This window comes from Panicum virgatum, chromosome 7K (genome assembly GCF_016808335.1).
Source record: "Panicum virgatum strain AP13 chromosome 7K, P.virgatum_v5, whole genome shotgun sequence".
NCBI lineage: Eukaryota > Viridiplantae > Streptophyta > Magnoliopsida > Poales > Poaceae > Panicum > Panicum virgatum.
Window position 1 is genome coordinate 35,632,189 of NC_053142.1, and position 22,241 is coordinate 35,654,429.

Here is a 22,241-nt window from a genome sequence, read left to right on the forward strand (position 1 = left end):
GAGTTGTTCTGTTCACATGCCCCTTTTTTATATCCTCCTGAACCGGCTCAAACGATCTCTCTTAGCAGTGTGGTACTAATTAACAATCTGGAGGCTGGAGCTAATGTTAAGGGTTCGCTTAGCTAAAGTTGTGACGTTGGGCTTCGTGTTACGAGGGGCAGACTGGCTTGTGCTGGGCCACTTTCAATTCCATGCCTGTCTGTAGGATCGGCCCATATTGGCGACCCAATCTTCCATTTTGTGAACTGGGCCTTCACGTCGGGCCATACGACGAAGAATATCCAGAGTTCCAGACAATCCACGGGAATCTACATGCGTCGTACGTGTCAGCGTGGGACACCGGCCAAGGGCCAACTCGACCGGGAGGATCCTCTGCAGTTGAGTCACTGACATGTGGGACCGATCCCACACGTCAGTGAGGGGGCAGTACCGCAGAGAAGTTGCTTCCCAACTCGAATGGCCCGGCAGATACCAACGACCAAAAGTCCAAAAGAAACGAAAACTCTTCGTGCAATCGCAGTGCTGAGCCACTGTTTGCTTTACGTGCAGATGGAACGTTAGCGCTTGCAAATCGGTATACGATCTTCGTTTCAAGGAAAAACAATTGGTACAAACGCTGTTAGGTTGCAGCAGATTGGCACGCGCAAGCTAAAACAAACAGTACCATGATCTGGTGTCATCTTTATTCCATGTCGTCGTGGGTTTTGAACAATGCTCAGCTGGATTGCCAGTTCGTGTGGTCTCCAAGCGGGAGCGGCACGGCCGCATTTCGCATGCGCGGCGGTGTCAAAGCGACAGGGGCGTGCGACGGAGGCTGCTGCTGCGCCTGCTGTATCCACCTCCAGTGGTGTGGAATATGCGCGGCTCGAGCAAAGCTGCGACGGGGGCTGCTGCTGCGCCGCTACCGTGACGGTAAAGCGGAGGGAGTTGGTCACCCATGATTTTTTTTCTGCACACCTTCTCGCATGCTTGTTGCTTCTCTCTGAAAAGTGAAAACAAAATGACACGGCGGAGCTTCTCGTAATCTCACTTGACAGCTTGGCGTAGTATGCGTTTGCAGCACTTCTGCTCTTGGCCGCTAGTATAAACTATCGTCATCGTTCTGGACTTCTGGCAACCGTGCTGTGCTGCTGCGCTACAGCCTGCTACAGGACGGTGGAGTTCATGAGCATGCGGCAACAGCCAACAGGGTTTTACTGCTACGGCAACAGCCAACATGTGCAGGGAAAACACTCTAAGATTGATGTAACTTATCTAAATATCTCATGATTGAAATTGTATGAGATCATACGGTAAAGCCATAAAGGGAATGGATTTCAAGATCGACTTTAAGAGGGAACAATCAGCTTTGACCGACAGTGAAAGGACAAAAACTTCAGAATATGTTAAAGACAATAAAATGGGTTACAGTTATGAGGCTGGCATTCAGTTTTGAGCCTGCTAGGTTTGATTTATATCATCCTCATGCAAACAGTGTCAATAACATCTGTTTGTTTCTTGCATTATGATATTACAACGATCTAAACTTGTTCATGCTCTGTCATTTCAGAAGTTATTTTATTTTTTTATATGCAGTAACTGGCCTACGTTTCCATAAATATTTATCAAAAGAGAGTTTGTTGGGGGATCTGGCATCATACTAAGCATGCACCAGGCGAGTTCACTTTTCATTTTCTGTTGCTAGTGCATTAAACTTACCATCTTAAAATAATGCCTGCTTCCTTCTTCCTCATTTTCTTCAGAAGGGGGAACTAAAGGATCTGCTTGGAGACATCAAACAAAAAGATGGACCAAAGGCGGGATGCTAACTAGCCATGAAGCAATCCACGTTACGTTATTTTTCACAGAATATCACTCTAAGACAATCCTTAGGTGACCTTGCATGCTGTTCTTTGCAGCACTGGTCCCAGGTTTGTTTGACTTTGATCTGGTATCCTGGCTGAGACAACAGTGATCATGTCCAGGAGTGCACCGAGTTCTGTCAGAATGAATAATTAAGTGCCACTACGCAATGCCATTCTTTGGTGCATTGTATATGGAGCTTGAGTTCCAGGATACATAGGTTGCATTACATTGCCCATCTTTTGTAATTCAACTGTACCTGCAATAACTAATGATAAGGCTGTAAAATGCTTAGGGACACCTGTTTTCGTTCAATATATTTACCGGGTGGTGTTTGCGAAAACATGCAGGTTCCACCACCGTGATCACACAGAAGCAAATTGTGAGCTTGATGATTACTGTTCCCTAAAAATATTTTAATCTGCGAGTGAAGGACTAATACGAGTTGTGCTATCATAGGTATTAGACATAATCACGAGTTGCCGCATGCATATACACATCTACTGCACTGATCTGTTTCCCAGGGTCCATCCAATCAGTCCAAACATGTCGAATTGGGTACAATGCTTCATATGCCATTTGAAACAATGCAGATATTAAAACTTAAATTTTAATTAATTCGTCGAAAATAAATGAACACATTTGCAAAGACAATTCGTCCGTTATGTTCATCTACACCTTTTGAAAGTGATACAAATTTCTCTCTCTCTCTCCCCCCTATTATCAAAATCCAAATTTCAAATTATCAAAATTTAATTTTGTTTTGGTTGGGGTGCGCCAGGCCTAAGCAGCAGTGCAACGCTTAGGCGACACTTGAGAACCCTAGTGGCAAGCCACTATGATGAGTTCTCCCCCACAAAAAAATAAATTTAATATCATTATGGGTACATGACCCACATATCAGATATTAAACTGATAAGAACAGATACTACACTTGATCTTAGCCAAAAGGCCGAGAAAGGTATGAGTTGTTCTGTTCACATGCCCCTTGTTTTATGTCCTCCTCAACCGGCTCAAATGATCTCTCCTAGCAATGTGGTACTAATTAACAATCTGGAGGCTGGAGCTAATGTTAAGGGTTCGCTTAGCTAAAGTTGTGGCGTTGGGCTTCGTGTTACGAGGGGCAGACTGGCTTGTGCTGGGCCACTTTCAATTCCATGCCTGTCTGTAGGGTCGGCCCATACTGGCGACCCAATCTTCCATTTTGTGAACTGGGCCTTCACGTCGGGCCATTTTGTGAACAGAGGCTATCCACACAATCCACGGAAATCTACATGCGCCGTGTGCCCGTACCTGTCTGTGTGTGCACCGGCCAAGGCCAGCTCGAATGGCCCGGCACATACCAGGGTTGGAGCTAAGGCTTGGCACTGGGTCTGCTGACCCCGACGAATTCTGGAAAAATCAATGATAAATTACTGTAGCTAGTTGTTAATGTTCCTTTAAGACCCTGTTAATTTCTAGGTAAGACCTCGATGCTCTTTTGTTCTGTTAATTTCTAGGTAAAACCTCGATGCTCTTTTGTTCTGGCTTCGCCCCTGCACATACCGACGACCAAAAGTCCAAAATAAACGAAACCTCTACGTGCAATCGCAGTGCTGAGCCACTGTTTGCTTTATGTGCAGATGGAACGTTAGTGCTTGCAAATAGGTACGATCTTCGTTTGCAAGAAAAAAAAATTGGTACAAACGCTGTTAGGTTGCAGCACATTGGCATGCGCAGGCTAAAACAAAACAGCTGGATTGGCATGTCGTCGTGGCTTTTGAACAATCCTCAGCTGGATTGCCAGTTCGTGTGGTCTCCAAGCGGCACGGCCGCATTTCGCGTGCACGGCGCCACGGCGGTGACAAAGGTTAGTGGTGGGAAGGTGGCGCTGCGCCTGCTGTATCCAGCCATCCAGGCGGGCGAAGCCAGCCGGATCTCCACGAGTGTCCCGTGGTGGGAATGTGGGATATGCGCGCCACGAGCAACGCGACAGGGGCGTGCGACGGAGGCTCCCGCGCCGCTACCGTAAAGGTAAAGCGGAGGGAGTTGGTCGCCCAAGATTTTTTTTTACACACCTTCTCTGTGATAACCGTCAAATTAAAACTCTAATTAAGAGTAATGATCGTCATTTGAACACATCGGATGCATTAGCTTAACGGCTTAATTTGGCGATCCTTTCTCAACTCACAGTCCGATCGAAACAACACCGGTAGTCCCACGCGAAGGTGGGCGCAGATGGTACAAGCACGACTCATTACTTGAAAATACAAGAGTGATCACGACACTAAACATTTAGTTTTACAAACCGAGTTCAAATACATAAATAATTTACAAGATTATCACTTACATAGACATGACTGAAGTCGAATACGAAGATCCTACAACTACTCTAGCTTACATCAGTTCTGATCCACCCCCGACCGGTCGGCACTCCGCTGCCAACTCCACCGGTCAGACCGGTCCCACGGATCCTCCTGCTGCGGGGCTTGCCCCTGGGCTCTTGTGGCTCCGCAACCACCAGGCCTGGGCGTTCGGGCTACCCGAAAATTTCGGGTCGGATTTTTTGGGTTTTGAAAATTTCGGGTTTTGAAATCTTCAACCCGAAATTTGTTCAAAATAAACAAAACCCGACATTTCGGGTACCCGACATTTCGGGTTCGGATTCGGGTTTACCCGAACAACCCGAGATGCAACTATGAAGGCAGCCAGCAAGTAGCAACACAAATGCAAACGAGGAAGCAGCAGATCCACGAGCAAGCAGCCGGCGTAGCAACCAAGCAAGGATGCAAGCAGCAGGCGCAAGCAAGCAGCAGGCGCAAGCAAGCAAGGGCGCAAGCAGCAGGCTGCAGGCGTAGTAGCAATAGCAAGCAAGCAGCCGGCGACGCAAGCAGCCGGCAAGCCACCTGAGTACTCAGCCCCGCCCGTCGTGTTGTGGTGCCGACTGCCGACTGCCGCTCCGCGGCCGCGCGTCCGTGTTGACGCTCATCCGTTGTGCTCCTGTTGCCGCGGTCGCGGGTCATGTTGCCGCTCGCCGCCGGGCTCCGACTGCCGCGGCCGGGCGTCGTCGTGACGCAGACACCGCTGGCCGCCCCGTCACCGCTGCTCCTCGGCATGCTCTCCACCCGCTAGCAATTTGTGGGGGCGCGGTCACACGGAGGTTTCGGAGGCGCCGCCGCCGGGGGTGAGAGGGATGGGGATTGGGCACTAGGTCTGGGAGAAGAAGACAGTAAAGGGGATAAGGTTGCGTTGGAGGTGGGTAGCCATACAGGGATTGGGCTGTGGTGGGCCAAATTTGCTTCTGAGACAGATTTTGGTACGGGGCACTTCGGGTATTTCGGGTACCGGGATTTAATACCCGAATTACCCGTAATAATTTCGGGTACCGGAGTTTGCTACCCGAAATAGTGGTCGGACTTTTCGGGTTCGGGTTTTTCGGATACGGGTTCGGGTTTTTCGGGTATGGGTTTCGGGCTTCGGGTAATATGCCCAGCCATAGCAACCACCTCGTACACGACCTCCTCTGCCGCGGCCGCTACACGTGTGCATATGCATATGATATGAGAGAATGCTTGCATGATTTGCAAAATTATAATTAAACCCAATACCCAAAACAATTTCTGACTGATTACATTAACTACCCCAGACTGAACCCTTCCTGTCACTGGCACACCGGTCAGACCGGTGCCCCAAATCGGTCAGACCAGTTCTTGATACTCAGCCACACCACCGGTCAGACTGGTCATTTTGACCGGTCAGACCGGTCCTACCCAGATCACAAGCTGGAGTCCATATCGCGGTCAAACTAGTCCACCAAATTCCAAATACTTTCCAGACCTAGGTTCAGGGATGCATAAAGATGATCTTGATCGAAGGAAATCGACGAAAACCCTCTAAAAGATGGATTTACCCAACCCTAGGTGATATACCTTATATGAGTACACTAGCCTTCAAACTCTCATTCCCTTCTAGTATTTAGTTCATGGATCTAACTAGAGGTATTTGACCAAAGGGATTCACTCATAACCACCTAGAAAAGGAGATCAACTCAACTCTAACTTGTTTACCTTGAAAGGGCTCCTCCCCCACGAAGAACTTGGATTCCACCTCACCCCGGGAAGGAGTTCATGCCAGGGACGATCCTTGACTCCGATTTGAAGCTTCCCACGCCTTGGATTTGATTTGGGGTGAGGGATTTGAGAGGGAGGGTTTGGGAGAGAGGGAAGGGCACGGGAGAGTGAGGGAGAGGGAGCTGGCGTGCGTGAGAGAGAGAGTGTGTGTTTGCTGTTGTGAGAGTGAGGAAGAGATTTAAATGCTGTGGGGCCCAAAACCGCCAACTCGGTTTAGACCGGTCAGACCGGTCGCCCATACCGGTCAGACCGGTCCGAGCCAGACTGACAAAGAGATTGCTAACTTATGGTTTCCTATTTAGGTCCGAAACTAAGGACCTTAATTAGCTTAACTGCAGTGAATTAATAGCTGAGTGTTACAATCCTACCCCCTAAAAGAAATCTCGTCCCGAGATTTAACGGATGTGTTAAATTGCAAAGAAACATAGACAAGCATGGAAGGTTAGGTACCTTAGTGAGTTTGGAGTAAATCCGGACATTTGGATTTAAGAAACTCTTCGGTTTCCCATGTGGCTTCTCGCTCAGAGTGATTGCTCCACTGAACCTTATAAAAATTGATGGTTTGATTCCGAGTAACCCGAGTCTTGAAATCAACATTTTTTATTGGTTGCTCCTGATAGACAAGATCAGGCTCCAGTTGCAATTTCTCGATGTCAATCACCTTTTCTGGAACACGGAGGCACTTCCGGAGCTGGGAGACATGGAAAATATTATGAACCACGGATAATTGAGCAGGAAGTTCCAGGCGATACGCTACCGGCCCACATTGCTCAATGATAAGAAAAGGCCCAACGTAGCGAGGTGCAAGTTTTCTTTTTACGCCGAATCGCTGAACCCCTTTCATTGGAGAGCCTCGTAAGTAAACATGATCTCCCACTTGAAACAAGACAGATCGACGTTTCTTATCCGCGTAACTCTTTTGTCGGGATTTCACAATCTTTAAATTTTCCTGAATAACTAGAACTTGTTCTTCAGCCTCACAGACAATATCGGGTCCGAAAAAGTTCCTTTCCCCGGCTTCGGACCAGTTCACTGGAGTTCTACACCTTCGTCCATACAATGCCTCAAATGGAGCCATTCTGATGCTCTCCTGATAGCTATTATTATAAGCGAACTCGGCTAAAGGTAGGCATTCATCCCATTTCTGACTGTAGGTGAGTGCACACGCTCTGAGCATATCTTCCAGAATCTGATTGATTCTCTCTGTCTGGCCATCTGTCTGAGGATAATAGGCTGAACTGCGGATCAGTTGTGTACCAAGAGCGGCATGAAAATGTTCCCAAAACTGGGCTATAAATTGAGTACCCCAGTCCGAAATGATTGTCTTTGGAATTCCATGAAGACTCAAAATACGGTCCATATACAATTGTGCATACTGTTTTGCCGTATGTGTTGTCTTTACCGGCAGAAAATGAGCCGACTTGGTAAGACGATCCACAATAACCCATATGGAATCATGTCCCTTGGAAGTTTTGGGTAAGCCCACAATGAAATCCATACTGATGTCTTCCCACTTCCAAGATGGAATACTTAAGGGCTGTAAAGGACCAGCTAATCTCAAATGGCTCGCTTTAACCCTCTGACAAGTGTCACATTCTGACACATATCTGGCAATTTCCCGCTTCATTCTGGTCCACCAGAAACGCTGCTTCAAATCTTGGTACATTTTATTACTGCCTGGATGGATTGAATACCTCGAGAGATGAGCTTCCTCAAGAATCTGCTTCCGTAGCTCCAAATCCTTAGGCACCACCAGGCGATTGTTAAACCATAACACACCCTCACCATTCTGGTGAAAACATGCAGCCTTAGGATCATTATCCCTAAGCCTCTGCTTGATCTTCTCCATACCCGCATTATTTTTCTGAGCCTCCACAATTCGATCCCGGAGTGTAGGTGTGAGAGTAATATTAGCAAGTGTGCCTTCAGATACAATGACCAGATTTAATTTCTCCATTTCTTGACATAAGGTTGCATGCACCGCTGTGGCTGAGATACAACTGCAACTGGCTTTCCGGCTCAATGCATCGGCGACAACGTTAGCCTTGCCCGGGTGATAATGAATTTCTAGATCATAATCCTTAATTAGCTCCAACCACCTTCTCTAGCGCAGATTCAACTCGCTCTGGGTAAAAAATATACTTGAGACTCTTGTGGTCTGAGTATATATGCACTGGATTGCCCAGAAGATAATGGCGCCAAATCTTCAATGCATGCACTACTGCTGCTAGCTCCAGGTCATGGGTGGCATAATTTTCTTCATGTCGTCTAAGGGCTCTGGAGGCATAAGCAATCACTCGCTGGTCCTGCATAAGAACGCAGCCCAGTCCCGTGCCTGTTGCATCCCATTAGTGTTAAAGGCCGTGTAATATCGGCTGAACTAAAAATAGGGATAAGGATATAGCCAAAACTCGTACCTGATGCATCACAATAAACATCGAAGGGTATAGTGATATCTGGCTGAGTCAGAATAGGGGCTGACGTTAAAAGCTTTCTCAAAGTCTGAAAAGACTGTTCACACTTGTTATCCCAAACAAACTTTACCCCCTTCTTAAGCAATTTCGTCATGAGCCTAGCAATTTTTGAGAAGTCCGGTACAAACCGGCGATAGTAGCCTGCTAGCCCAAGAAAACTCCGGATCTCTAGAACGGAGGTAGGAGCCTTCCAATTCATGACATCCTGAATCTTGTTAGGATCAACAGAAATCCCCTTGTCTGAGATGATGTGGCCCAAGAACTGGACTTCTTTGAGCCAGAAATCACATTTACTGAATTTGGCATACAGCTTGTGTTCCCACAGGCGCTGAAGCATAATGCGGAGATGCTCTACATGCTCTTCTTCATTCTTGGAAAATATAAGGATGTCGTCGATGAAAACCACGACAAACTTATCGAGCTCAGGCATGAACACCGAGTTCATGAGATACATGAAATGAGCAGGGGCATTTGTTAGCCCGAAAGACATGACCAGATATTCATAAAGGCCATATCTGGTAGAGAAGGTCGTCTTGGGAATATCCTCAGCTCTAATCTTTATCTGATAATAACCCAAGCGGAGATCAATTTTTGAAAATACCCGGGCCCTGAATAGCTGATCAAACAGGATGTCAATCCGGGGAAGTGGGTATTTATTCTTGATTGTGATGGCATTCAAAAGTCTATAATCCACACACAACCTGAGGCTTTCATCTTTCTTTTTCACAAATAGTGCAGGACAGCCCCAAGGTGACGTGCTAGGACGGATATAGTCTTTATCAAGTAGTTCTTGTAATTGTTTCTTTAACTCCGCCCACTCATTGGGTGTCATCCGATAAGGTCTTCAGGAAATTGGTGCCGTTCCCAGTTGCAACTCAATGGCAAACTCTACATCCCGATCAGGCGGCATTCCAGGCAGATCATCCGGAAAAACATCCGGGTATTCACACACCACTGGGGTATCAGCCACATTTTTGCCCTCGACCTGATTCAATGTTTGGGCTAAAGAAGTACAATTCCTAAGATACACGGTCACAGGGCCATGGAGGGCAGAATTGATGTGCACCGTCTGTGAAAGAGTGTCCAAAAGAACCCCTTGTTCTTCCATCCAGTTCATGCCCAATATAATATCTACCTTCTGGGTGGGCAAAACGATGAAACAGGTCGGATAAATTTTCCCTTGCACTAGTAGGGGTACTTGCCTGACTATCAAATTTGTAATTATCTGACCCCCAGGTGAATGAATATTATAATTACTTTTCAGACATTCCATCTCTATCCCGAGTTTAAGAGCACACTCCTTGGTAATGAATGTGTGAGATGTGCCCGAATCAAATAGTACTTTAATGGGGCGATCATTTATTGAAAATGTACCCGTCATCACTGGAGCTCCCTCTGGGATACCCTCGAGGGTGGTGTAGTGCACTTTTCCCGGTTTGAAATGAGCCACTTGCTGTTTCTGGCTCTGCTGACTTGACTGCTGGCCCTGCTTTGGTGGCAACGGGCAGTTACGTGCAAAGTGTCCGGGCTGCCCACAGTTGTAGCACGGAAACAAATTGGGGCGTACCCCCGGATGCTGCACCTCGACTTTCTGCTCGCTCTGCTGAGGAATAGGAGGCTTGACCATCCTCTGAGGCTGTGTGTACTGGGGTGGCCGATACCCCCACTGCTGCTGTGGCTGGTGCTGAAAAGGGGCTCTTTGTGGACCCGACTGTACTAGGTGGAGGCTCTGAGTAGCGTTGCTAGAAGATCCCACAGCCGGTGCCTTTCTCTTTTTCTCCGCCTTGTGAGCTAGATGGGCGTCCTCCTGAATGATAACCCCGTTGACTAGCTCACTGAAGGTGTTAAACTTGATCATGGCCAGGCGATCCTGGAGCTCGCTGCTAAGCCCCTGCTGGAAACACGTCTGCTTCTTCTCATCAGTGTCTACATGGTACCCCGCATACTGTGACAAAGTGTTGAAGGCCTGTGAGTACTGTAGTACACTGTTTTTGCCCTGCTTCAGGGCCAAGAACTCTGTGAGCTTCCTTCTAATCACCCCCGCTGGAATGTGATGTGCCCTGAAGGCTTCCTTGAACTGTGCCCAAGTGAACAGGGTGTCAGCGGGGAACATTGCCACATGATTGTCCCACCATGTGCGTGCTGGGCCCCTAAGCTGCTGAGCGGCAAATCCTGCCTTGTCCCCATCATTGTACGGGTGTAGGGTGAATTTGGACTCGATAGTTCGAAGCCAGCTGTCTGCCTCCAGTGGTTCATCCGCCTTATGGAAGAGCGGTGGTTGAGTAGCCAGAAACTCTAGATATCCAGGAGCAGATGGCTGGTGGTGATGTTCTGGCTGCGGCGCTCTGCCCTGCACCACAAGCTCACGGAGGAGTGCCGTCTGCTCATCGTGCCCAGTGAGCATGGCCGCAATGGCTTGGGCCAACTCAGGAGGGTTTGGTGGCTCTCCCATTCTGCATTCAACCATGATTGGGTTAGTTACATTTTTTTATTACTTAAGAAAAATCTTGACTGCAACTAACACCCGAATCATGGAAGAAATCGCCGAAAATCAATTGTTTGAACACAACTTAGGGGTCTCTGTCTGCGCTCAACCGGTCAGACCGGTGCAACCGACCGGTCAGACCGGTCTGCATGGCTCTGCATGGGCTTGACATAGATCAACCGGTCAGACCGGTGGTCAAGACCGGTCAGACCGGTCCCCAGCAGAAATAAACTTCTAAGTCCTACTGTGCACCAACCCCATAATTCAAAACATTTACTGCAATTTGGAAATCACGATGCCATGATGCATGATACATGAGCGTCCTACGTTAACCTCTCGACCAAAACTGAAACCCTACTTACGACTCTAGCACTTAATATATATCTAGGGCTTACTTCGCATAATTCCCACCCATACTACTTAACTACTTCTCACCCTAAGTCAGAATTTCACTTTTAGTTTGTAATATTCAAAAATTAATCATGCTCGTACAATCCCCAATGCGTTTCGGCTCAGATACCAGCTGTGACGGAACCGCCAAATTAAAACTCTAATTAAGCGTAATGATCGTCATTTGAACACATCGGGTGCATTAGCTTAACGGCTTAATTTGGCGATCCTTTCTCAACCCACGGCCCGATCGAAACAACACCGGTAGTCCCACACGAAGGTGGGCGCAGATGGTACAAGCACGACTCATTACTTGAAAATACAAGAGTGATCACGACACTAAACATTTAGTTTTACAAACCGAGTTCAAATACATAAATAATTTACAAGATTATCACTTACATAGACATGACTGAAGTCGAATACGAAGATCCTACAACTACTCTAGCTTACATCAGTTCTGATCCACCCCGACCGGTCGGCACCCCGCTGCCAACTCCACCGGTCAGACCGGTCCCACGGACTGGTCAGACCGGTCTACGCAAAACAGAAAGGTTGAACACTCTTCCCTCAAGTGTACAACTCAACAGCGCCCTAACCTAAGGGTCTCGCTCCACGACCTCCCACCCCTCTGCATCTCGGCGGATGAACTTGACACAGCAGGGGCAGAAATCCACGTCTGGGTGTCCTGTAATAATAATGGTGGCAACAAACCCTGAGTATTCTAATACTCAGCAAGGCTTACCCGACCAGTGGGTATAATTTAGCCCACATACCTAGACATGCACGGCATTTGGCTGGTGGTTTGTTTTGCAGAAATAGCAACTAGAGGTATATCCTTACTTTCAATGTTTTAGCCGCATATCTTATATAGATAGACTCTCACTAATGGTTGCCTATCTACACACGCATGTTGGAGCATCCAATTAAGATTCAGAATAGTATCCATTTTTATATCTCTAATATCCTAACTCATTCTCTACGAGGTGACAAAGAGATCAAGGCCCTCATATCCGCGAGACAAGGCGAATCAATCCGATTTAACCTTGCAAGGTGGACCTAACCAACACGGCACGCATAGGCCCCGTCGGACCCCACGCACCAACCATTCCCCTCCCCACCTCGAACTACAGGACCGCCCCACCATCATATGGTCAGCCGAGCTCAACGTGAGTCCACCAAAAGTAAACATGCAACCCCATTTCTCCGTGACTACTCGACTACCCCAGGAGGTGAGTTGAAGTCCTGTACTTTCGAAGCAAAGCAGTACTAGGCTTACCGGTTTCAACTACCTCCTACTCCCAGCATGCGGTTAGTACAATTCAATCCCCGATCAGCACTGCCACAACGACCGGTCCTTAATCGACACGGACGGGGCTAAGACACCCAGGAACCCTGTCCTGCTGCCAAACCTAATACCATCATCCCCGCCCGGTCTCACATCTCCATATCCATTTCAATCCATTTCACAATACTGATGTATAAAGAAAATAATGTACCTCGCGAGTAACCGGCAATTACTCGTCTTCTAAAGTTTTCCTGTGTCTCGCGAGTGACACGAAGTCACCCGACTTCTACCGGACTTATTTAGCCTAGCACCGCTATCGACCTAGACATACTAGTAAAAACTCAAGGAAACCTTGGGATCATGCAGCTAGGGTTCCAATCAATTCCTAATACGTAATGCACAAGTAATAGATAAAACATATACATAGAGAATCATAATTTAAATTAATAGGACATGCACCGGGGCTTGCCTTGCGTCTGCTGCTCAGTACTAGGGTGAGATGGGCCTTGAGCCGACTCCCCACGATCCTCCTGCTGTGGGGCTTGGCCCTGGGGCTCCTGTGGCTCCGCAACCACCTCGTACACAACCTCCTCCGCCGCGGCCGCTACACGTGTGCACATGCATATGATATGAGAGAATGCATGCATGATTTGCAAAATTATAATTAACCCAATACCCAAAACAATTTCTGACTGATTACATTAACTACCCCAGCCTGAACCCTTCCTGTCACTGCCACACCGGTCAGACCGGTGCCCCAGACCGGTCAGACCGGTTCTTGATACTCAGCCGCACCACCGGTCAGACCGGTCATTTCAACCGGTCAGACCGGTCCTACCCAGATCTTGATCGAAGGAAATCGACGAAAACCCTCTAAAAGATGGATTTACCCAACCCTAGGTGATATACCTTATATGAGTACACTAGCCTTCAAACTCTCATTGCCTTCTAGTCTTTAGTTCATGGATCTAACTATAGGTATTTGACCAAAGAGATTCACTCATAACCACCTAGAAAAGGAGATCAACTCAACTCTAACTTGTTTACCTTGAAAGGGCTCCTCCCCCACGAAGAACTTGGATTCCACCTCACCCCGGGAAGGAGTTCATGCTAGGGACGATTCTTGACTCCGATTTGAAGCTTCCCACACCTTGGATTTGATTTGGGGTGAGGGATTTGAGAGGGAGAGTTTGGGAGAGAGGGGAGGGCACGGGAGAGTGAGGGAGAGGGAGCTGGCGTGCGTGAGAGAGAGTGTGCTGTTGTGAGAGTGAGGAAGAGATTTAAATGCTGTCGGGCCCAAAACCGCCAACTCGGTTTAGACCGGTCAGACCGGTCGCCCATACCGGTCAGACCGGTCCGAGCCAGACTGACAAAGAGATTGCTAACTTATGGTTTCCTATTTAGGTCCGAAACTAATGACCTTAATTAGCTTAACTACAGTGAATTAATAGCTGAGTGTTACATTCTCGCATGCTTGTTGCTTCTCTCTGGAAAGTGAAAACAAAATGACACGGCGGAGCTTCTCGTAATCTCACTTGACAGCTTGGCGTAGCATGCGTTTGCAGCACTTCTGCTCTTGCCCGTTGGTCGCTAGTATAAACTATCGTCATCATTCTGGACTTCTGGCAACCGTGCTGCGCTACAGCCTACAGGACGGTGGAGTTCACGAGCATGCGGCAATAGCCAACATGGTTTTACTGCTACGGCAACTGGGATTTTACCTACCCCCTTATGGAGCCCCCCAACAGCTAGTACTTCACAATTAAGAAAGAAAAACTGTCACGAGTACGAAAATTATAATCTGCGCGAGGACAGTCTTTCTTTGGCATTGTAGGATTAGGTATTTGCAGAACAACGATCAACAGAAGATAGACAGGTAATACAACCCAAATCCGGTTTCTTAAAATCTGCTGCCTCCTGCTCTCACAGCCGCAACTCACGGAGCACTCACGCTTTGAGACATCGCCACGTGGATCAACAAGGCACTCACGAGATGCCTTTGCATGTTGCTGCAGCTAGCTCGATTTACGTGCAAAACATAAATTCAAATAAAAAATACTATATTTCACAAACCAATGATCCAAATTAAATTTCGATTGTGGCGTTGTATTTCTTACGTTGAGATCTTCAAAACTAGACTACACTTGACTATATTTAGATAATTTTTTATAAAAAAATTATTTATTTTAAAACAATTTTCTTTACTACAATATATTATCACGTTCTGAAATATATTTTTTCTCGAACCAACTTTTATTTTGAAAATGGAATACATTCGGAACATTTCTTTCTATTGAATATTTTTATTTGTTTTTGAACAATTTATAATCTTTAGGTGGAATAATATTTGTAATGAATGTGAGTCCTGTTCTACATACCAAGTTTCTTTGGCATATGAGATGATTCTTAAACACAAGTTGACTTGTCTTTAATGTTTATTTTTCTAACTGAGGTGCATGTACATCAAGAGCACCACGAGGAAGCCAACATATTATTCATTGTGGCTGAGGTATTTCCAACCATACATCATAATATTGTGGAAATTATGATAAGAGTGTTTTTGTTTGTGCCAACATATTATTCATTGTGGCCGAGGTATTTCCATACATCACACTGTTGTAGTATTGTGGAAGTTCTGATAAGTTTGTTTTTGTTTGTGCTTTTTATTTATCTATGTTATATGACCAATATGAATAATGTTATCTCTATGTGAACTATTATCGCTGTCAACAGGAATAATAATTTGATTTAGTTTCAAATTTGCTCCGATGTATTAACTTTTTTTGTCATGTATATATGTGTTGTATGTCTTGGGTAACCAGTAGAATTATGTACGAATGTTAAGTTGAGCCTTTCCAAATTTATCATGCCTAAATTTATTCTCCTACAGACAGCCAAAAAATAAAAAATGTGATAGGGCACGCAAAGCGTGCCGTATGTTCCAGTGGATTTTACGGCTAGAGAAACGCCTCGCACTCTTCTTCTTTTTTACTACACAGGGACGCAGTCACAACCAGCCCATCAACATGAGAAAGAAGAAACAACAGAGCACGCATCCTACATCTAAAGCCGATGGATCAAGTACAAGACACGGCGCCGGTAGTGCGCCAGCAACCTCTCTCTGGCTGCTCTCGGCCGGGGAACACCGAACACGGCGCCGCCGCTCACGGGCACTTGGTCCTGTTGCCGTGCGTGGTCCAGTCAGTGTAGCACTTGCCGCAGGTCTCCTGGTTGCCGGCCGTGCCCGCCGGCACGCAGCGGCAGGCTTTGCAGCACGTGAGGCACGCCCGGGTGCACCGGTTCTTGCGCGAGTGCGCGCCGCACCGCACGTCGCAGGCGCCGCCGCAGTCTGCACGCGCGCGCGCGCCGGCGAGCGCACAGGGAAACATAAGATGTCGCGCGAGAGTTAAGCGATGCCGAGAGCAAACAAAGCATCGTGGACGGAGAGAGGCCCGTGCGTACCTTTGGCGGGGTCGACGATCTGGTGCGGCGGAGGCCCGACGGGGGGAGCCGGCGGGTAGCCGCCGCCGGGAGCAGCCTGGGCAATGCAAGATACGCCCAGAGAGCTCAGCTCAGAGCAAAACAAGGCGAGAGAGCAAGAATGCATGCTTGAGCTGAATGTTATCTGGTTACCTCGATGTTGCTGTTGCTGAGAAGGAGGAGAGTCGCCACCAAGGCGACGGCCACTGCGAGCTTGCTGGGCGCCATCGATGCCGGCCGGAGCTTGGGCTAGAGCTTTCTTGGGAGCTTCCGGTTCCAGCCTGCGGCCTCCTGTGCGCCTGGGCTGGTCAGTACTGATGGCTAAATAGACGCGGAGTGGAGTAGTGTGCTACTGTGCTGGCATGCCGATGACGATGCCGCTGCTGTGGAGCCGTGGAGATGATGTCGTGACCACGGTCCCGGGTCAATGCGCCAGGTTGGCGCCGGGGCAGGGCGCGCCAGCGGACGGCGCAGGTGGCCTGCACTGCCTGTGCGACGCCTCATCCAGTCGCATTGACACGTAGTGCTACTACCGGCGCGAGTAAATGGGCTTTGTCCCCGCCTCCCCAGCACGGGGCGCCACACCTTTGCTCAGGAGCAACATGAAATTTCCAGAGATCTCAGAGGAAAAAACGGCTCAAAATGGTCTCGTATTTATCCAAATTTTTTCGCCCTGAGGAAAGCACAACGGCGCAACTTTTCAAGAAGAAAAATAAATGAAAGCTCGACGGGGAAAGGTCTAATTTTCTAAAAGATAGGATCACTCAAGTAGAGGGTGTGTAGTTGGCGAAAAAGTTTGGATTTTCGTACTGTAGCACATTTTATTATTATTTGACAAAAAATATTCAATTATGGACTAATTAGACTTAAAAGATTTATTTCGTGGTAATCAGTTAGACTATATAATTAGTTATTATTTTCAACTACATTTAATGTTCCAGGCATGTATCTAAAAATTCGATATGACAGATATTATAGGAATTTTTTTGAAAATTAAACAGGGCCAGAATGTGAACCGTGGCATGTAGAAAATCGGACAACGCATGTCGGATCGCTTGGCACCCGCGTGGCTGGTAGAACATGGTCCATGGCGGCGCTTGCTTGGGGTCATGGCTCGGGAAACCATGCCTGTGCCGATTGTTTTTTTGAAGAAATTTCTGTGTCGATTGTCTTGAGACGAGCGGCCGCTTCTTCAGGAATTCAGGATGTTTCTAGTCGACGAAAAGGATCTTAAGAGCAACTACAATGTGCTCCCAAATCAGTCCATAGGGACTAAGGTCATGTTTAGTTCCCACCCCGTAAACGCAAAAAAACCGTAAACACAAAAAAGTGCAAAGGAATTTTACTAATTTAAAGTACTAAATAAAGTCTATTTACAAAACTTTTTACATAGTTGGGCTGTAAATCGCGAGACGAATCTAACGAGCTAACTTAATCCATGATTTGCAATAGTGATACTACAGTAACCATCCGCTAATTATTGATTAATCATAGATTAATTAGCATCATTAGATTCGTCTCGCGATTTACAACCCATATGTGCAAAAAGTTTTATAAATAGACTTCATTTAGTACTTTAAATTGGCAAAATCCCCACGCAAAAAAAATTTGCGTTTACATGTAAAAGGAACTAAACAGGCCTTAAATTATATCTTATGGACTGCTATATATATTGTGAGAGAAGCAATAGAAGAGTTCATAACAAAAATCACTCATAGTTTTATGGACAGCCCATAGCCATTAAAAAATAATTCTCTCTCCATCTCTCAGCTAGCGGAGGACCAACTAGCGTTGGGGGCTGGATGAATTTTTTATTTTTATGTGGGCCTCATCTTATGGGTTCGACATTGTAGGGAAAAAAAATAACAAAGGACTACTGATGGTGAATCCCTTCTTATGGATAGTTTTGTCGTGTACATTAAGCATGCTCAATGCCACCGTTCCAGCAGTACGGTTGAGCCTGTGCGCCGTGCAGTGCCGGGGCCTTGCGCACACCCGTACGGTATCTCACGCAGGAGGCTAGGCGAGGCCGTGACACGTGACGTGAGGGTGGGGGTGGGGGTGGGCCTTGTTTGCGCATGCAATGCTGAGCTGCAATCCACCACCGAGGGCGTGCGATGCACTCGGCAGTCGGCACTGCCCCGGCCCGCTGTCGTGTGGGGGAGTGGCCTGTGGGCGAGCGAGCTGCCCGTGCCCGGTGCCTGCTCTCTGCCAACGAGCTCCCCACAAGGCCACAACGCATGCTGGGGAGGCGTCACGCGCCGCTAGGCTTTGTCGGATTTCAGGTCCACGGCAGGCTCCAGCGGGCGCCCAATAGCTGCTCACAGAGTCACAGCTCGGGGAACAGCTAGCGACGCGGTCGTGCCAAGTGCCAAGTGCCAACTGCCAAATAGCCGGTCCCGGTGGCATGAGGAAAGAGGGAATCTTTGGGGACCGAAGACGGGCCCATTGTCAGGCGCCCCTGTCGTCGTTTGAGCTGGCTGCCGCACCGGGCTTCTTTCTTGCTTCTTCCCTTCTGCAGCAGGAGTCATTCGCGCGTGATCCAGAGAGAGAGAGAGAGAGATGGGCCGTGAATGCTCATTCTGGCTCTGGCCTAGTATTATGATGGGCCAATATTGTCATCCTTGGTCCAAGTCAAACCTAACTAGAAAAAATGATCGGCCTTTTCCATCTCCGGGCACCATCTGCACTACGATTATACTATCGTCCGTATTACATTTTGCCATTTTGCTGATACGCCGCATGAAACTGTAACGTTGCCCCATCTCCCCACATCAAGCTCCGGTGTGGGCATTCGGGTAATCAGAAAATTTCGGGTCGGATTTTTCGAGTTTTTGAAATTTCGGGTTTTGAGAATTGTTACTCAAAATTTACCCAAAATAATCTTCTACCTACGAAAGCTGTGCGATTCCACGGGCAGGGACCCAATCCACGTCGCCTATTAACCCGCCAGCCGTTGGATCTGGCCATGGAGCAATATCGGGCGTCGGATTGGGTACAACTTAACGGGCCGAGCGGATTGGGTCCAGCTTAACGGGCTGGCTGGATCGGGCGTCCCACTCGGGCGCCATAACGGCAGGAAGGTTCGAGAAGTACCGGCCGGTGCCACCGAGATGCCCACCACCACAGAGAGGAAGAGGAGCTGCAGCGACGCCGTGGAAGAGGAGCCGCCGCGAGCCGGTCCGCCCGAGGCCTCCACGTCTTGCCGTCGCGTCGCGCCGATCTGGCTGACGGGCCACCGCGGGGGAGGAGCCGCCACATCGCGCTGCCGCGGAGGCGGAGTCCTCTGCCGGATGCCGCACCGCTGACGGGGTGTCAGCCCACCCCCGCGCGGCTGGCCGCCGGGGCCGGACGCACCCGCCTAGCCACCCTACGCTGCCACCGGGGCCGGACGCGCCGCCGTGAGCCGGGACCAATCCATCAAGCGCAGCATCCGGGGCCACCCGCGCCCTCTAGGCCTTGCCACCGCGTCAGGCATCACCCGTGTGGGGAGAGAGGGCTCTCGAGAGTGAGTGAGAGAGTGCTGCGATGGGATAGGGAAGGGAGATGAGGAGAGGAAGAGATAAGATACCACTGGCTGCGACTTTTCCGATTTTTTTAAGCATTGCAGTAAAAAGGATCTGACCAGCTGCAGCTCACCATCGTGGTGAAAAAAAAAGAGTGGACAGCATGTGCAGCACAGTATTTAGCTTATTTCTTTCCGCTGAGTGAAATGTTATGTAAGGGCTGAACAAATTTGTACAGGTAATAAAAAAATATAGGTTCTTTATTATGATATTGATATCGTCTACAATATATAATTTAAACTAATCATATTTTACATAAATTATTCTGATCATATTTTTTATAATATTTTATCTATGAATGTGACTACTCTAATTTTGTTTTCAATCTATATAATTCCTTCTTACGATTCTAGACGAGATCTAAGGCCAGCAAAGCAGGCCACGTAGCGGGCAACCCTTGTCCATTGGATGAGATGACGGCTTAGATAGTGCAAACCCTTGTTTTTTGAAAAAAGAAAGCACTCGAACTTTAATCAAATCAACTCGCACTCCGAAGACTATTTCATATCAACATTTTAAAAAAAACCTCAATCTGTACCAAAATGAATCCGGCATCCAAGCCTCCTCTTAGAAAATTTTCCGAAATTTCCCCTACATTTATCAAAATTAACCCACACTCCATTCTCTCTCAGTCCTTTTTTTCTATAATAACCTCATAGTTTTATAGAATATAAGCTCAATATATTGGATCAATTATATCATATAGGATCTGTTGAATCTAGAACTTGAACACCGAAACAACTTCAAATTAAAATGTATCGAATATAAAGATGATTAAAATTTCTAAAACAATAACCTCACTACATAACAAAATTTGAAATTCAAAACTCTTTTATATTCACTTGCATAAAATTTTACATTAAAACAGAATATACACTTACAACTAGAACACCAAAATATCTTTAATTAGAATATAAATTATTTTAATCATATTTATAATAATGTTTTATCCGTGAATGTGACTACTCTAATTTTGTTTTCAATCTATATAATTCCTTCTTATGATTCTAGGCGAGATCTAAAGCCAGCAAAACAAGCCACGTAGCGGACAACCCCTGGCCATTGGCGGGATGATGACTTAGATCGTGCAAGCCCCTGTATTTTGAAAAAAGAAAGGACTCGAACTTTAGTCAAATCAGCTTGCACTTCGAAGACTATTTCATATTAACATTTAAAAAAACTCAATCTTTACCAAAATGAATCCAGCATCCAAGCCTCCTCTCCGAAAATTTTCCAAAATTCCCCCCATATTTACCAAAATTAACCCACTTTCTATTCCCTCTTAGTTTATAGGCTCAATATGTTGGATCAATTATATCATATAGGATCTATTGAACCTAGAACTCGAACACCGAAACAACTTCAAATTAAAATGTACCGAATATAAAAGTTGATTAAAATATCTAAAATTATAATTTCACTACATAACAAAATTTGAAATTCAAAGCTCTTTTATAATTCACTTGCATAAAATTTTACATTAGAACAGAATATACACTTATAATTAGAACACCAAAATATCATCATATTAAAAAAACGTTGCAAACGAAAGCTGCGGAATATTTCTAAATCTAAAACTTTTTAGTGGACAAAGCTTTTAGATATATATAAAACTACAACATGTTATTCTAGCAGGGAAATAGCAAAGGCAACAATAACTTGGGAATAAAACAAACTATACGGATTTCTAAATCTAAAACTTTTTAGTGGAGACAGCTTTCAGATATATATAAAACTACAACATGTTATTCTAGCAGGAAAATAGCAAAGGCAACAATAACTTGGGAATAAAACAAACTATACGGAGATAACGAATTGACATATTCTTGCCAACTATATTGAAATCGTTAACAAAATGGTGTATCAAGCTAAGTACGCTCTTATTCCATGCATGAAATAAAGCGATTTACCCACCTTACGATCCTTTAAAAAATCTATTCGCCTACACAAAAATAGTACCCGCATATGAAATAATAGTCCATCAAATATAGTAATGTAGTGTAAAACACAGGCACAATTAACGAACCCATGCTGCAACAAGTTTACCGAACCTAACCTTTTGCACATAACTCAGTTTATAAATTAAAATAATATACTTGCTCTACCACATCTTTGTTACATGCTCCCACTGGGGAATAATTTGGTCACCCAAAGTTGAATACTAGGAGCTATTGCATACAATATATAATCAGTTGCACGATACTGGAATGACCACTTTATCTAATGTTGGCTTTTTCAGGCAAGTAAACAGTACTTGTATCAAAATTCTACTCAAAATAATTGTCAATTAGGTAAATCTATTAAATAAAATGGTCCCATATTGGTCTTGCGCGGCAAGGCCGCGTGCATTTTCTAGTGAAACCCGACATTTCGGGTACCCGAAAATTCGGGTTCGGGTTCAGGTAAACCCGAACTACCCGATTTCAAATCGCCACCTGATCCAAAGCAACAGCAAGTAGTAGGGCGTGGGAGCCGAAGGAGCCAAGCTAGCGGCGGCGGCAAGATGGCGCACCCGATTGCGGAGGCCGACGAGCGGAGCCCCTTTGGCCGCCTCACCCCGGCGGCGGCGGCGGCCGTCACGAGCGCTGGACGCCCTGCGCCGCCTCC

General features: G+C 46.7%; 1 protein-coding gene and 1 non-coding gene across 3 annotated transcripts; both read right to left on the reverse strand.

Moving 5' to 3' along the window:
* Positions 1-2,609: 2,609 nt before the first annotated feature.
* On the reverse strand, positions 2,610-2,807 carry LOC120643275. The gene has a single exon (XR_005662955.1). It is a non-coding gene; the product is annotated as a U2 spliceosomal RNA (small nuclear RNA).
* Positions 2,808-14,378: 11,571 nt separating this feature from the next.
* On the reverse strand, positions 14,379-16,460 carry LOC120642354 (snakin-2-like). Of its 2 annotated transcripts, XR_005662577.1 has the most exons (4): positions 16,222-16,460; positions 16,051-16,126; positions 15,535-15,937; positions 14,379-14,480 (listed from the first exon to the last, which is right to left on the reverse strand). XR_005662577.1 is itself a non-coding variant. In XM_039918818.1 (3 exons), exons 1-3 carry the CDS (start codon positions 16,294-16,296, stop codon positions 15,753-15,755), a joined length of 336 nt encoding a protein of 111 aa, XP_039774752.1. In that variant the 5' UTR covers positions 16,297-16,460; the 3' UTR covers positions 15,534-15,752. The 2 variants fall into 2 exon arrangements, 1 of the variants encoding a protein (XP_039774752.1); XM_039918818.1 differs by lacking the exon at positions 14,379-14,480 and having other exon boundaries at positions 15,534-15,937.
* Positions 16,461-22,241: the final 5,781 nt, after the last annotated feature.